A 14,035-nucleotide genomic window follows, 5' to 3' on the forward strand; every position below is an offset into this window, starting at 1 on the left:
AATTTAAAACTAGTTTGTCCAGTGTTAAAAATATCCAGTCATGTTATTTTGACAAATTAAACTTCCTGATGTTTCCTCAGGAGATGGAATGTAGGCCTATGTGATCTCAACAGGCACCTTTAGGCTCAGCTTGCATGTAAACCATGGTTCATTGTGTTCTATGGTGTTACGTGCTAGTGTCATGCAGACAATAATATGGGTACTCTATATGCACATGTTTAAGATGTGACAAGAGAGTATTGACAGTATTGAAGGGTCTTCACTCTGTGCTTGAAAATCTGTTCTTGACTGGGCCAAGGGCTTGAATGTAAGAAAACCAGTCATTGCAGCTCTTCAGGAACAGGGCTTTAAGACTCCTCTGCATTTATTGAGTAATGAAACAAGTAGCTCTGAACTTTTTACGGCCAGAGTTAAACAGCCTATAATGGAGCTGTTACTCATAGTTCAGTGACACTACAAATACATGGGGCATTTTGGTGTGGGTATTTATTATAATGCAGATTGCATTGTGAGCATTACCATATGCATTTGTAAACAGAACTATAGGCCTCCCACTTTTTTAATGGAAAAAATACTTAATCTTTATTTTTAGAAGAATGGGGTGTATGAAACCAATAGATGGTACACAGGCATTGATTTGGTCATTTCTTTAGCGACATTACCTGCCCCAGTTATCCTACTCTCAACTTAGTAGGACATCAGGATGAATTGCTCTAATGTGACCAGTGCATCATTGTTACTTCTCAGGCAGGAACATGACCAGTTTTGTTTAATAAAGCCTTTAATGGCAAAGCAAGCACAGTAGTAGGAGGAGGGGAAAAAAATCACAGCTCTTTTGCACTCAGCAGTCATGCAATCTTTATTCAAATCTGCTTTAAGTAGAATGGTCTGAAGGAGTGGATTCCATTATTACAGCCAGACATACCTCTGGAGTCATTATTTTAAAAAAAGTAGACTAGTCATCAGACAATTTTCACAATGTCTTATACTTAACACCTGGATACCACATTGTACAGGATAAGTATACTTTCCAAAGAGCTTTCTGGTACAAGTAAAATGAAACTGGGCCTGACTGGCAATATATGTTAAAATGATCTTTAGAACTAAACAGGTATTATTCCAGTACCATTCTGTCAAAATCCATGATTTTTTTAGAAAGTGCATGAATTTAAATTCTTGCTTCAATATGATAGTTTTTGTTTTTAAAAAATTAAGAATTACAACCTGGAGAATGTAGATTATACGATGCAAAATTCTTAAATTAAAAAGATTAAATAAATAGAAATCTCTTTTCATCCCAAATGTAAACCCAAAAGATGTCAGGGGTAGGTGCTTATTTTGCACAACCTCTCTCTAGCACCACTCCAACACTGACACCTTGTCTTTATATCAGCACACACCGCAGGAGCTGACATCTTCCTCTATCTAAATGGTTGGAGAGACTCCAAGCTCAGTATTCATGCAAGGTAGTGCCACAGTTCTTTCTCTGAATATCTATCTTCCATTGTTTTTCATTAACAAGGTGTGATTTATAGTGCCAGTTAAACAAACAGCTAAAAACAGGAGACAAACACAAGCCAGTCCTGACAACAGCTGGGGATTCTCAAATCACCACATTGCGCAGTTGAGCCTGACAGGTCAAATAACTTCTGGAGCCCTTTTAAGTTATTTTCACAAATCATAAACCCACACCTACACTGAGACAACGTAAAGGGTGAAGATGAGGTCGTTCAGAGTCCTGCCTGCCTCTCCTCCCCCCGAGGCCGGGGGCCCCGCTGTGGGCGCTCGGATCATGCTCGGCTCACGCTCAGATCACGTTCAGGTGGTTCGTGTCGCTGTGTGGCGTGGGGCAGAGGGAGAAGGCGCTGTCCTGGGTCAGGCTCTGCAGAGCCCGGAGCACCACGTCCGGCATGTGGTCGGTAAGCATACGGGGGCTGATGAAGACGCTGCAGAAGGCCATCTCACTGGACCACTCGGCCCGGTACTTCACCTGGGAGAAACACGCCCTGGCGGAGGGGAGAGAAGAGATCGTTAGATAACACACGCATTGTGAAACCTGCGGTTTTGTGTACAGCTACAGGTGTGAGCGTGTTCTTCGTTTTCAATGAATCTGTGAATCGTGGAAGTGGGCACCTTATTCCATTTCCCCGATGACAATGCACAGCACATTGCCAGGCAGAAACGGCAGAAGTCGTTGGTTTCATTACTGTCAAGGGCTTGTGTTTCTCTATAGAAACCATGAAGAAATAATGCATTGGACTCTGTGCTTACCTAAAATTAGTCCTAGCAGCACAAGGACCTTCAGCCGTGTTGTTTTGAGATCCCTAAAACACGACTTGAGGTCGGGGTACTTTACTATAAACCCTGGTCTTGGAGGCCTACAGCCAAGTTGCTCAACTTCCTGACTTGCTTGATCTGAATTCAAGGGGAACTGGAAAGCTATTTTTACAGATTAGAAATAATCGGTGTTGATGAGTGCCTTTTCTAACCATAATAAAAGTAAAATGTGCGCAAAGATGTGTAAAACCTCCAATTTACATCACAAAACAGCCTGAATTTCCAGGTATGAGAAGCGCCATATACTACAACTCAGAACAAGGCAACAGAACTTCCAGTAACATGAGGTGGCCCTATCACCTCGTAAACAGCCAGGCATGTGAATACATCTCTTTTAATCCAATAAAAATATTGCTCTCGCCTTTGAGACGGTTTTGCGGACAAATACTACTTACTTGTTAACTCTGCATGCTGATTATTCGCTTGTCACATCACATCAATCATTACAGTGACTAGTGAGCAGGAAGGGCCGCATCACGTCACAATTTGTGGGAACTTCAAATGCATCAACAAAGTAACTTACAGTATGTTCACAAAGTTCACAACTTTGTGCTTCATTTGGAATTTTTAAAATCTTTTTATACCATAAATACATTTATTTTGTTACAGAGATTCAATAACCGGTCTAAGACATTGGGACAGCAGCTCCCCTTTAATTGTTCGGGCAGAAGCAAGGCACAAGGTCTGGGCCTGTCTACTGGATATCGATCTACTGGATAGCCGAGAGCTCAGCCGAAACAAAATCCAGAAAGTGCAGGGCCCCCAGGGACAAGGCTAAAAGGCCCTAGTGTACGTGAGCTGTCTGCAGGTGTGCGCAGCTCTGTGCAGGTGTGCGCAGCTCTGTGCAGGTGTGCGCAGGTGTGTGCAGCTCTGTGCAGGTGTGTGCAGGTGTGCGCAGGTGTGCGCAGGTGTGTGCAGGTGTGTGCAGGTGTGCGCATGCTGACCTGCGGGCAGGCCCCTCCTCGGTGACGTGCAGGATTCTCCCAGGCAGGTAAAGTGGGGGCTGGGAGCCGTGCCCTGGAGAGTCCTCGGACGCCAGACTCTGGTACGAGGACGAGCGGTGCAGCAGCAGGCTCTCCTCCCCCAGCAGGGGGCGACTCAGCTCCTCCTGCCGCCGGTTCTCCAGCTCAGTCGGGGAGTCGTCAGGGTCACCCCCAAATACCTCATACCAGCAGGCATGCAGCAGGATCTGATACTGGGAAAGAGAGAGAGAGAAGACTATGAGCTCAGCTCACACAGCAACAGACATAAACGCCCAGGCTGGTGCAATCTTCTTGAATTATCTAGCATAATGGAGCGCTGGAGCTCCTTTTGTCCTAATAGATCTGCAGACTGGTATGAGACACTGGTTTCTGAGGTTGTGCAGCTGCTGTCTGTGAGCTAGCGAGCACAGATGAGCAGTCCCCATTGCTTAACAGTGGTATACTGACTTTTATTATTGCATTATCTCAACAAGACAGGGAATCAGGCAATAAAACAAGCCTTCTGCTTTTATTTTCACTTGTTCTCCATTTGTATTGAGTTTTGATTTGCTTTTGATCATTACATACTGTGACACGAGACACCTGCTGCACAAGCCTCTTGCCAGCAGTGTCCAGCTCATAACAACAAAGTGACATAAATCAGAGCTGCTCTGAAGGAGCTTTATCGCTCCTCTGAAAGCAATCAGGAACGTTTAAAGAAATGTTTAAAGCTGGATTTGAATCCACCACAATCCACACACCGATGGGGGAAAAAAAAGGAAATTACTTTTTACACCAGAACACTCCTAAATTTTATTCAAGACACCGGCTGGGTTAGAAAAAACGTGTAGACAATTGTACATTGGAACGGACAAGTTATCTCTCTCAAGTTATCTGGTTAGTTCATCTCTTCTCAATTTCGCAATACACCTTTGTATATTGACTAGCATCATCTTTCACGTTCTTGTTCCAGAGTACGAAAAGGCTGATCTGCAAAGTCCATGGTGCAACACAGATATAACTCCTCCCGGCACTTCCTGTCACTGAAGAGAGGACTGCTGGGGCTGCTGATTCCACAATAGTCTGATAACAGCAGATCATCCCACACAGCAGAGAAATTAGACACAGGTGGAAGACATGGAGAAGAAACGAAACAATTGTTCTTGCCGGGAAGAGCACACAGTACCTTTGGCTTATTGCAGTTGGATACCATTCTTAATATCCTCCTCTTCAGGTCCTCCATGTTGGGGATGCTCAGTCTGAGTAAAGGAAAGGGTAAACAGTCAGTGCTGACTTCTTGACAAACATTTTTGCTTCTCCTTCAGCAGAGTAACAAAAAAACACATAAAAACACAAATCACCCATAATGGCTACATGGACACACAGTTTTCATTGTATTGGGCACACTGCACTGCTTGGATATAATTTATTGCATACACCCTGGACACATCACAGTTGTATTTATACTGAGTTTTGTCTGAGTTTATTTTATTCAATTTCTATTGTACTATTATATAGTATAATATACTATATATATGTATTTGTATAAATAATGTAACCTTATTTTGTAACTTTAATTTTGTGATTTTTCTCCCCCCCGGTGAGCTGGTAGAAAAGACATTTAATTGCCAGCAACTATTATTTGATAAATAAACTTTGACTGACTGATTGATTGATTTTGTCCCTTGTGAAACAACATGGCCCCTGGCCATCCGGGCCCATTGCCCTGCTCTCAGATGGTTCGTGGTACTCGTGTGTGGCGCCCCCTGCACACGGGGCAGGGCGCGGCACAGGGACTGAGCGACTCACCGGGGAACCAGGTCCTTCCCGACCACCACAGAAACCGTGAAGTCCTTGGAGTAGTCGGCGAGGGATTTGCTTCAGAAAGATTGGGAAATACAAAATTACTTCTCATCAACATGTATTCATGTCAAACCTTAACTTGCATAATGAGTCATGCAATTTTCTTTTCCCGTCTGAAGTGATCGACTCCTCCCGCCACCCCACCCACCCCCCGTACCAGCAGTGATTCAGGACCGCCGACTGTGGCTTTACCTGAGGAGGCCCCCTGGTGGCGAGAAGGCGTAACACTTGAGCCCAGGGAAGGAGCTGCGGAGGAGGACTGCCAGCACCGCGGCCGCGCCAGCGCCCAGGCTGTGCCCCGTGATCACCAGCTGGTACTCCTTACACACACAGGCCAGCATGTTACTCACTGAGATAGCACGAGCTGCACGCAGACAGCACGAGCTGCACGCAGATGGAACCTCAGCACTAACAGCAGGGCAGACCAGGCTCACTGCGGCAGTCAGCTCTTTACTCACACGTGCACCTAAGCAACAGTTCACCCATAACAGCACAGTAACACCGTAAAGCACAACAACATGCTGGCTGATTTACAACAAGCTCATTTATACAGAAAAAAAATATTTTCACCTTTGCTTTGAAACAGGCTTCCTGTAAAAGGCTTGAAACGGCTCTATATTAGGTCCTTTGCCTATCGACTGTTAAAATCATCTTACTTATTTCCAAAGCCTGTTGGTTTTCTGGTAACATTGCCTGCATAACCAGCAACCCCTCGACTGTGCTCCAGGTATCACCAGTGATGTGACTATGAGCAGCTCCGGGAGGGCGTTCGGACTTGTTAAGACATGACACGAACTGTGGAGTTCACGGAAATGAAAGGAGACAGGAGTCGGTGTGAACTCACTGGAGCGATAGTGAAGGCCTGGTTAAGGATCCCATCGTTTATGAGCTTCCTGTGGATGTAGCTGGCTGCCTGCATGATGCCCTTTGGAGCGGAAGAGGAGACAAATGAATATCAGAACACCCCTAATAAAGACAAGAGTGCAGTTCTGGGGGGCTCATCTGGTCTGAAATCCTGGCCACAATTCCCTGTGCAGAATCCCGTATCAAGCCGACTGAGTCCTAAAGAACGAAGTACAGTTTTTACCTCCTGCAACAACGAAGAGAGGAAGACTTTTTTATGTAAACAGGTATCAGCTATCAGCTGAAGGTCATATAGTCACACTTCAGTGTCTTCACCACCAGACAGGAGAATGAAGAAAGCGGTTCTCACCTTGTGCGCGTAGCAGGCCCCCGACACGCCATCGACGGGCAGGCTCTCGGAATCGGCCGAGAGGTCGGTCAGGACGTCCTGGACAGGGACAGGGATGGAGACACAGTGAGGGGAGACACGGGCGGCTCTGGGCTCGCTTCTCTCGAGATGGTCTTGCTGAGACCTTCGTCAGGTCAGCACTTTCGTCAGAACCACCAGTGAAACACGAACCAGAGGGCACAAGGGCAAACTACCCGTCCATTCAGACTGACAACAGGAGGCACATCTTTACCTAAAGAGTGGTGGGAGTGTGGAACAAGCTGCCCAGCCATGGATTCTTCCTGGATTATTCCAAGATCTCCATGGCTGGAGGAGATCCTCTGATCCATTCACTACTAACTACCCAACAATGGCAAATAGTTTGGATGGCCTCCACTTCGTAATGAGTCTTATGTTTTTAACCTCAAGTGGACGTTGTAGAGCAGGCTGTGGTCCGCTCACAGTGAGAGGCACAGAGTGTGTGTCCAGGTGTGTAATCTGACCTCTGGTGACCCCGGCAACCTTTAACTCTTTTCCCTTTCAGATGCCACAGTTTTCTACTAACATACGCCTGACCTCCTGTCTGATAAACAGCAGTTTGGATGCACAGCTCAGCTTCACTGAAAGAAAGCCACTCCCATCCAGAACAGATGTACAAGTCAAATCTGATTTTTTTCCAAGCTCATGTTTGATGCATACATATGTAAACACACACCTATATTAAAAAGCAGACAATGACCAGTGACCGCAGGGGCAGAACAGCCCCCGCTGACCTCCGAACCTATGAAACCCAATGACCCCTGACCTCACCCTGAGAGACAGTGTCCCCCTCACGGCCACCAGCACGGCCTCCTTCTTGTGATCCAGGGCCACGAAGAAGGGGATCTCGTAGATCTGGGAGAGGAGACGTAAGAAACAAGCAGGTCAGCATCTCGTCCCACTGACACACCAGTCTGGTCTATGGTTTCATTAACAAGCCCACGGTTCTGGTTAAACAAGGTAACGAGCTCAGGGGTATGTAGATGCTGATGATCTGCTGATATGCAGGTACCGATAACCTTAATTCCACGCGTTTTAGAGCCTCAGTACTTTCCTTTCCTAGTGCTGTTTTGGTTTGGCTGGCATTACTAAGCCTAAGCTCTTAATAGCGACACTGGTTCATGACTGAATGAATTCCTCCTCCGGATGTGCCGAGCGGTGTGCCCGGTGTGGTCAGGGGCGCAGGGTACCTTGTTGTGGAAGCTAATGTAGATGAAGTCCCGGTACTGCAGGCCTGTAGTGTGCAGCATGGAGGTGAAGTGGCAGCCCAGGTGATCGGCGTCCACAATGTCGTACTCCGGGCTGCGACTCCGGCAGCTGGGGCAGACAGACACACAGTCAGAGCACCAGACCCACCCCCCTCCCTCACAGAGCGGAGGAAGCACAGGATCCAAACCCCAGAATACACGGCGGAAAGGGAAAATAAAATATATAATCGGGAGAAAAAGAAACGTGTAATTTAAAAAAATATATTTTCACAACAAAAGTGCAGTGCTTGAAACTGATCAAGGTATTCGGTGACAGTTTACCAGTTATCAAATAAATTCAGATTGTTCTGAATTTGGATGCAGGAGGGAGAATGATCTTTCCCTTCCTCATTTTTCCCCACTTTCCCTTAACTGACAATCAAGGGAGGTTTTGTTTTTGATTCTTTGCGTTCGCAGAGGCCCGACACCCTGAAATTCGCAGCTCTGGCCCAGGCAGGACGCGGGTGGCACACCACCAAGCACAAACCCGAGCCAACACAAACACCAGATGTACTGACCAGTCCCCGCTGAGCTTGCACAGCCCGGTCGCCGGGTTGGAGTAGACGAACAAGGGCCAGCCATAGGCAGCCATGGCGAACGGCATCCAGTGAGCCGCCCTCTCCAGCTCCCCCTGCAGGTCCTCCTGCTGCGAACGGGACAGGGGCCAGGGTCAGATGTGGGCCGGAGAAACAACGGGACCGCAGAGCACAACCCAGAACATCCCTAACCTCCCCCTGCCTCACATCCCTAACCTCTACCCAAGCAGTACACTGACAGGCCACACGCAAATCCTTAAGGGATCCTATCTTACCGGCTCAGGCAGCTTTTTTACTCACTTTATGAATGAAGGACTCTGTTGCCCTGTTTTACAGATACTCGAGTCAAATCCTTCATGGTGTAATTTTAGGCGCCCGTCAGACAATGGGTGCCCTTCACAGTAACAGCTCTTGCTTGCTTTTTTCCCCGAGAGCAAGAGGGCTACACAGCTCACACACACACTCACTGCTCCCACAGTCCCTGGGACACTGAATCGTAGTCGTTTCAGGGGTTGCGTCTATCTTAAAGTTCAAGAGAGACAGTGCAGACCCGGCTGTGCTGGTGAGTACCCTGCTTCTACAGCCCCACACTGCCCCAGGACTCACAGGGAGGGAGGGGGGGCTGTGCGCTACCACCTCCTCGGGGTCGCGGTACTGCTCCATCTTGTCCTGCTCCTGGTGGAGGAGAGAAAGCCCAGCCGCAATGTCGCTGGCCACCAGGTCCGTGTCCTGGACAGAGAGACGCAGTCAGGCCCGCCGCTCGTCCACAAGCTCGGAGACACGCGGTGTGTGGCATCGGCCTGCCGGTGAGGATTTCTCTCCTCGCCTCAAATAACCAGCAATTCAGCGCCTTGCCAAGCGAAGACAGGCCGTGCGAATCAATGCCACATCCGTGGACCTGTCCCTTTGTGTGGAGGGAGACTGTGTGTCTGTGCCCCAGTTAGTGTGTGCATGTGTATCTGCGTGTGTGAGTAAGTGTGTCTGTGTGCGAGTCCGCGGGTGAGTGTGCGTTTGTCTGTGTGTGTGTATGAGTGTGAGTGTGAGTGTGAGTGTGTCTGTGTGTGAGTCCGCGGGTGAGTGTGCGTTTGTTTGTGTGCGAGTCCGCGGGTGAGTGTGCGTTTGTCTGTGTGTGTGTATGAGTGTGAGTGTGTCTGTGTGCGAGTCCGCGGGTGAGTGTGCGAGTGTGCGCGACCCGGCGGGGCTCCTCACCCAGAAGAAGTCTCCCAGCAGCTGTGCGATGCTGGAGAAGGCCGCATGGTGGCTGTCGTCCCGCGGGAGGCAGCAGCTCAGCAGGCGGAGGCGGCTCTCCCACACCCGCGCGGCCACGGAGCGCGCCCCGGACAGGAGCTGGGCCGAGCCGCTGCTCTCCAGGTCCCGCTCCGCGCCCGGGTCCGGGCGCGCCGGCCGGCAGCCGCCCAGCGGGTCCAGCACCAGGAGCACGGCCACCCCCGTGAAGAACAGCAGGATCCAGCTGCGCACACGAGGAGACCGCGGTCACGGCACCGGCCTGCCGCGCAAACGCAGACGTGTCCAGATGTGTGCGGCCATGATGGCTGTGATCACGACCGCGCCAGCGTCACAGAACCCTTCCAGCTGTACTGGAGTGACAAACCCATCTTCGTTCACACAACCTGCACCCATCTACAGCAAAGCCACCCACCACCCAAAGCCTTACAAAGGCGTTTCGTCTGGTCAAACGGGCCGAAAAAAAAGAATGACCCAAATATGGAACCACAACATTCATTGTTCTAACTGCCCTGCGATTTTGCAAGGACCTGGGCAAAACAAAGAGGAAGGACGGGGATGAACCATCTCTTGCCGTGTTCCTTCAGGCTACTGCAGTCATGAAGGAAGAGCCACAAAGATTCAGCCCAACCGTCACCACCCTCATGGCCTCCACCCCTCAAAATACCTCCGCGGGACCACCACCTCTCCTCGGTCATGCCTACACGCAGGTTTTGTCCCCTCGCAACCCTGAGGAGGCCACACCCCCACACGGCGCACCCCAGCTCTTCCCAGTGCAGAGCAGAATGACTCCATGCTCTCCCAACCACAGCACAAGACCCCATTCCGGCAGGATGAACCTCTTCAATCTTGAACAGCAAAGACTACAAACGGACCAGAGTCCAAACCTCCAAGGTGCCTTCCTCAGGATCAAGCAGTGAAATATCCCGGCCGGATGAGATCCTCTGATCAATGGGCGAACAGCAGCCGGATGCCAGAGCTCCCCTCGTCTGTAAGTTGACGGACGTTGGACGTCGCGCACAGCCCCCTGACTAGTGTCCACTCACCTGGCCACCACTGCGCTAGTCACAGCCCTGACCACTGCCCTCTCGCAGCCCAGGCTCTCGTCGGACACCCAGACGGCCCCCAGACACGCCCAGACCAGCTCCGGGGCGCACAGCACGGCGCGCACACACAACAGCGCGGGCACAGAGCGCCGCGGCCTGGCGTTCATGATGGTTCCTGTGGAGACAGCGGCTCCCTGTTACAGCGAACAGGCGGCACGCTCACAAACTCATTAGAAACGCTACATTAGTCTCACACACGCAGCCTGACTACTGTAAATGATCCTGCTCAAATAGAATATTCCTTTTTTTAAATATTTTTCATGGGTAAAAAGTAAAGAATAGCTACAGAGAGTGTTGAGCTTATTCAGCCCCTCTTCATACAGTATTTATTGCTTATGTACTATTTGACATGAGTTTACTTTAAGGAGATTTACTCCAAATCCAAATGCATAAATTCATATATACAATTACATTATATATGAATATATAGGGGTCACTGCAACATGGAGAAGTGATATATATCAGACCTGCTTCCTCCCCTTAGCACTCAGACACGCGGACGGCAGAGCTACACTTCACTCTGGGCTGAGTGGACTCACCCTGCATGCTGGCGTAGACAAGGGCGCAGAGAGACAGGATGATGGCAGCCAGCAGGACCAGCAGCACGATGAGGTAACTGTGCAGCGTCCCGCCGCCCTTACAATCGAACCGGCCCTTGTGTACCGAGTACAGCACCAGCGTTCCTGTCCACCTGCAAAGAGGTTTCATCAGCACTGAGGCCAAAATGACACAGAATGAATTTCACTGCTCATTGTAGAATGAACACTGAAACACAAGCCCGTGCACACAAGCGGAAACAACATGAAAATCGAGAACAGGGGCACGCATTTACACAAAGGGTGGTGGGAGTCTGCAGTGATGCACCCAGCTATGTGGTTCAAGTCAACACCCGGGTTTCAAGAAACAGCTGGATGAAATCCGTGGATAAATTCATAACCAGCCACCAAACGGGCTATAGGGACTGAATTACTTCCTCTCATCTGTATCCTCTCTCATGTGCTCACGTTCAGCTGATTTACCTTCCTAACTTCAGGAGAAGAGGTCGTGCTCTCGGGATGTGGGAGCTGAGTGTCTAAGGGACTAATCTGTTACAAGGTCTCAGCATGACCTCAGCACTTCAGCATCTGTGAGGACAGCTTTCCTCTCCAAGGAAATACTTCATCCACCAAAGTACATGGTCTAATACTGCACCCTCTATTAATGCTTTTAAGGTAGAATTCCTTTTTTAATTTAAATTCTATTAGAAAGTTAAAGAATCAAAAGGCAAGACACACAATGGAATTATGTAAAAAGTTTAATTTTCAGCTTTTATAATTGTGAATTCCTCTGGCTGCGAAGTGTGTCTATTTTTGTATCTGTTTTAATATTTTGTCTCCTTTTTTTTTGTATTTCTGATGTTTAAATAAAAACAGCTTCCCTTTCCAAGGAAGCAAGGCTGACAACCCATATCCACTTCATCACAGACCTCAGCTGCTGTACATGTTCCGTTTCAGCCTGCGAGTACAAAGCCTCGTCTGGCACGTTTTTATCCCCCTATAGGCACAGGTGGTCTGAACAAGGCCACTGTCCCGAGAGGGGCGTCCATCATCCGCAATCACCAAGCGTCACATCACAGCCGATACCGATCACGTCACCAGTGGAGCCCCAGCAAACTGTCGCGGTTTACTCTTTTTAAAACAATTACAGATTTTTTTTTTTTAAAAAGGCACCTCGGTTTGTAACAACAATTCATTTCTTACCATATGATCCTGATGAACAATTCAAACGCCCCGGGAAACACCAAGTCGTCGCTAGCGATTCCCCACCGCCGGCCACAAACTACCATGCCCGGCATGCTGGAGGTCGAAGACTGAACTCCAGACCAGACGCAGGCGTTTCCCACAAAGACCTGGTTACAGATACAGTGGACTCTGCTTCTATAGTATATTCATAACGCCACCACACTTGTCAGATGTTGCAATGGAGCACTGACGTTATATTTAAAGACGATTTCTTCTAACATTCACGTTAATTTCAATGATTGTTGAAAAGACCACGCAGTCTTTGCAGGATTTACAACCGTTCTGAAGCAACTAAGGAACTGACAGCCTTTGGTCAGCTAGTAAAGATATAATTTCCTCGGAAGGTATTGCATGATAGGTCTCTAAATGACCATATGCACTGCTAAACAGGTAAGCGGCAAGTTCATTTTCAATTTTTTTTGTATCTTTACTGATAAGGCTAAACTTTAATAAGCTTTAAACATGAAATACATATAGGTTTTAATGCATTTTAGTAGAGCTTCGGAGTCCAAGTCGCTAATGTCTTTGCTTCCATCCAGCGATCTCTTGTCCGGAATGTGCGCATCGGTATTATTGTCCCGGACAGAACATGGAAACAAGAGCTTTTCTAATAGTTCCGCAGTGCGCACGATCCAAAGCAGGCGGAAGTTACAGACAGTAGCTCCTTAAAAAAATACTTGACATAAATCATATGTACAGTATCTTTATAATTAATTATTATTAGCTGACATGAAAGAAAAAAAAACAGGTTGATATAAAACAACGATGTTATGTAAGTTCGGATGCAAAACGTAAAACTCCACGTGTTAAATTAGCACACCGTTGCCTGAATGTATTGTTTGTACATTGCGTTAGACTATATTCGCTGACTGACAATCGTTTTGTCCAATTTTGCATTTATCTTGCATTGTGCTCATTTGAATTTAACTGTGATGAGAATCAAGGAAATCATGTGAGAAACTATGGTTCATGGTAAATATTTTTTTTTTTCTGTCGACGACCTGGTTACGGTCGTCCGTTTTTAACTGCGCTCTTTAAATTCAGTTACCATTTGTTTCATTGCCGACTTCATATTGTGGTTTATCCGAATAACTGCAATGTAAAAAAGCTCCACAAACAGCACATTGCAAACATTTTTTAAAGTAACAGCACCACCTTCTATTGGGTTGAAGGTCATCTGTAGAATAATTTGGATAAGTGTGGAAACTGGCCTAGCTTTGCAACGTTGAAAATTCAGACATTTGAACTTCTAAAGGCTTTAACTTTTGAACTGGCTCCCTGGAGCTATTCCTAAGGACCTGATCTCTGGCTGTTTGTTTATTTTAATTTGGTATGAAGATATCCTTAAGATACAAAGGCATTTTGCAGTGGAAAACAACATGTAAGTGCTTCTCAAATGACAAGTTTATTTCGGTTTCATCAGTAGATTGCAGACATACATACTTCCAACCTTTCGAGGACTAGGGCTGAACTGCACCGCCAAATCTCTGTTCGATTGCCGGCAGGTTACATATTCACATCAGGCCAGAACCCTCCAAGGCTGAATTGTTTGTTACTAGTTAATTTCTCAACACAAACCAGGCAGCTCTCGATGTCTGGCCCAACAGTTCTCTCAAGACTCTACACGTCGGCATCGATGAGTGCACCAGGTATTGAGTTATAATGCATCTCCTCTTCATTTGCACCTT

General features: G+C 47.7%; 1 protein-coding gene across 1 annotated transcript; it reads right to left on the reverse strand.

Moving 5' to 3' along the window:
• Positions 1–763: 763 nt before the first annotated feature.
• daglb (diacylglycerol lipase, beta) lies at positions 764–12,932 on the reverse strand. Its single transcript, XM_088612810.1, has 15 exons — positions 12,306–12,932; positions 11,106–11,257; positions 10,507–10,681; positions 9,425–9,686; positions 8,822–8,944; positions 8,198–8,325; positions 7,623–7,749; positions 7,204–7,287; positions 6,376–6,453; positions 6,007–6,087; positions 5,355–5,482; positions 5,109–5,177; positions 4,486–4,558; positions 3,282–3,532; positions 764–2,006 (listed from the first exon to the last, which is right to left on the reverse strand). The coding sequence occupies exons 1-15, from the start codon at positions 12,398–12,400 to the stop codon at positions 1,808–1,810; spliced, it is 2,025 nt and encodes a 674-aa protein (XP_088468936.1). The 5' UTR covers positions 12,401–12,932; the 3' UTR covers positions 764–1,807.
• Between the last annotated feature and the right edge of the window lie 1,103 nt (positions 12,933–14,035).

This window comes from Lepisosteus platostomus, chromosome 19, assembly GCF_059453375.1.
Source record: "Lepisosteus platostomus isolate fLepPlt1 chromosome 19, fLepPlt1.hap1, whole genome shotgun sequence".
NCBI lineage: Eukaryota > Metazoa > Chordata > Actinopteri > Semionotiformes > Lepisosteidae > Lepisosteus > Lepisosteus platostomus.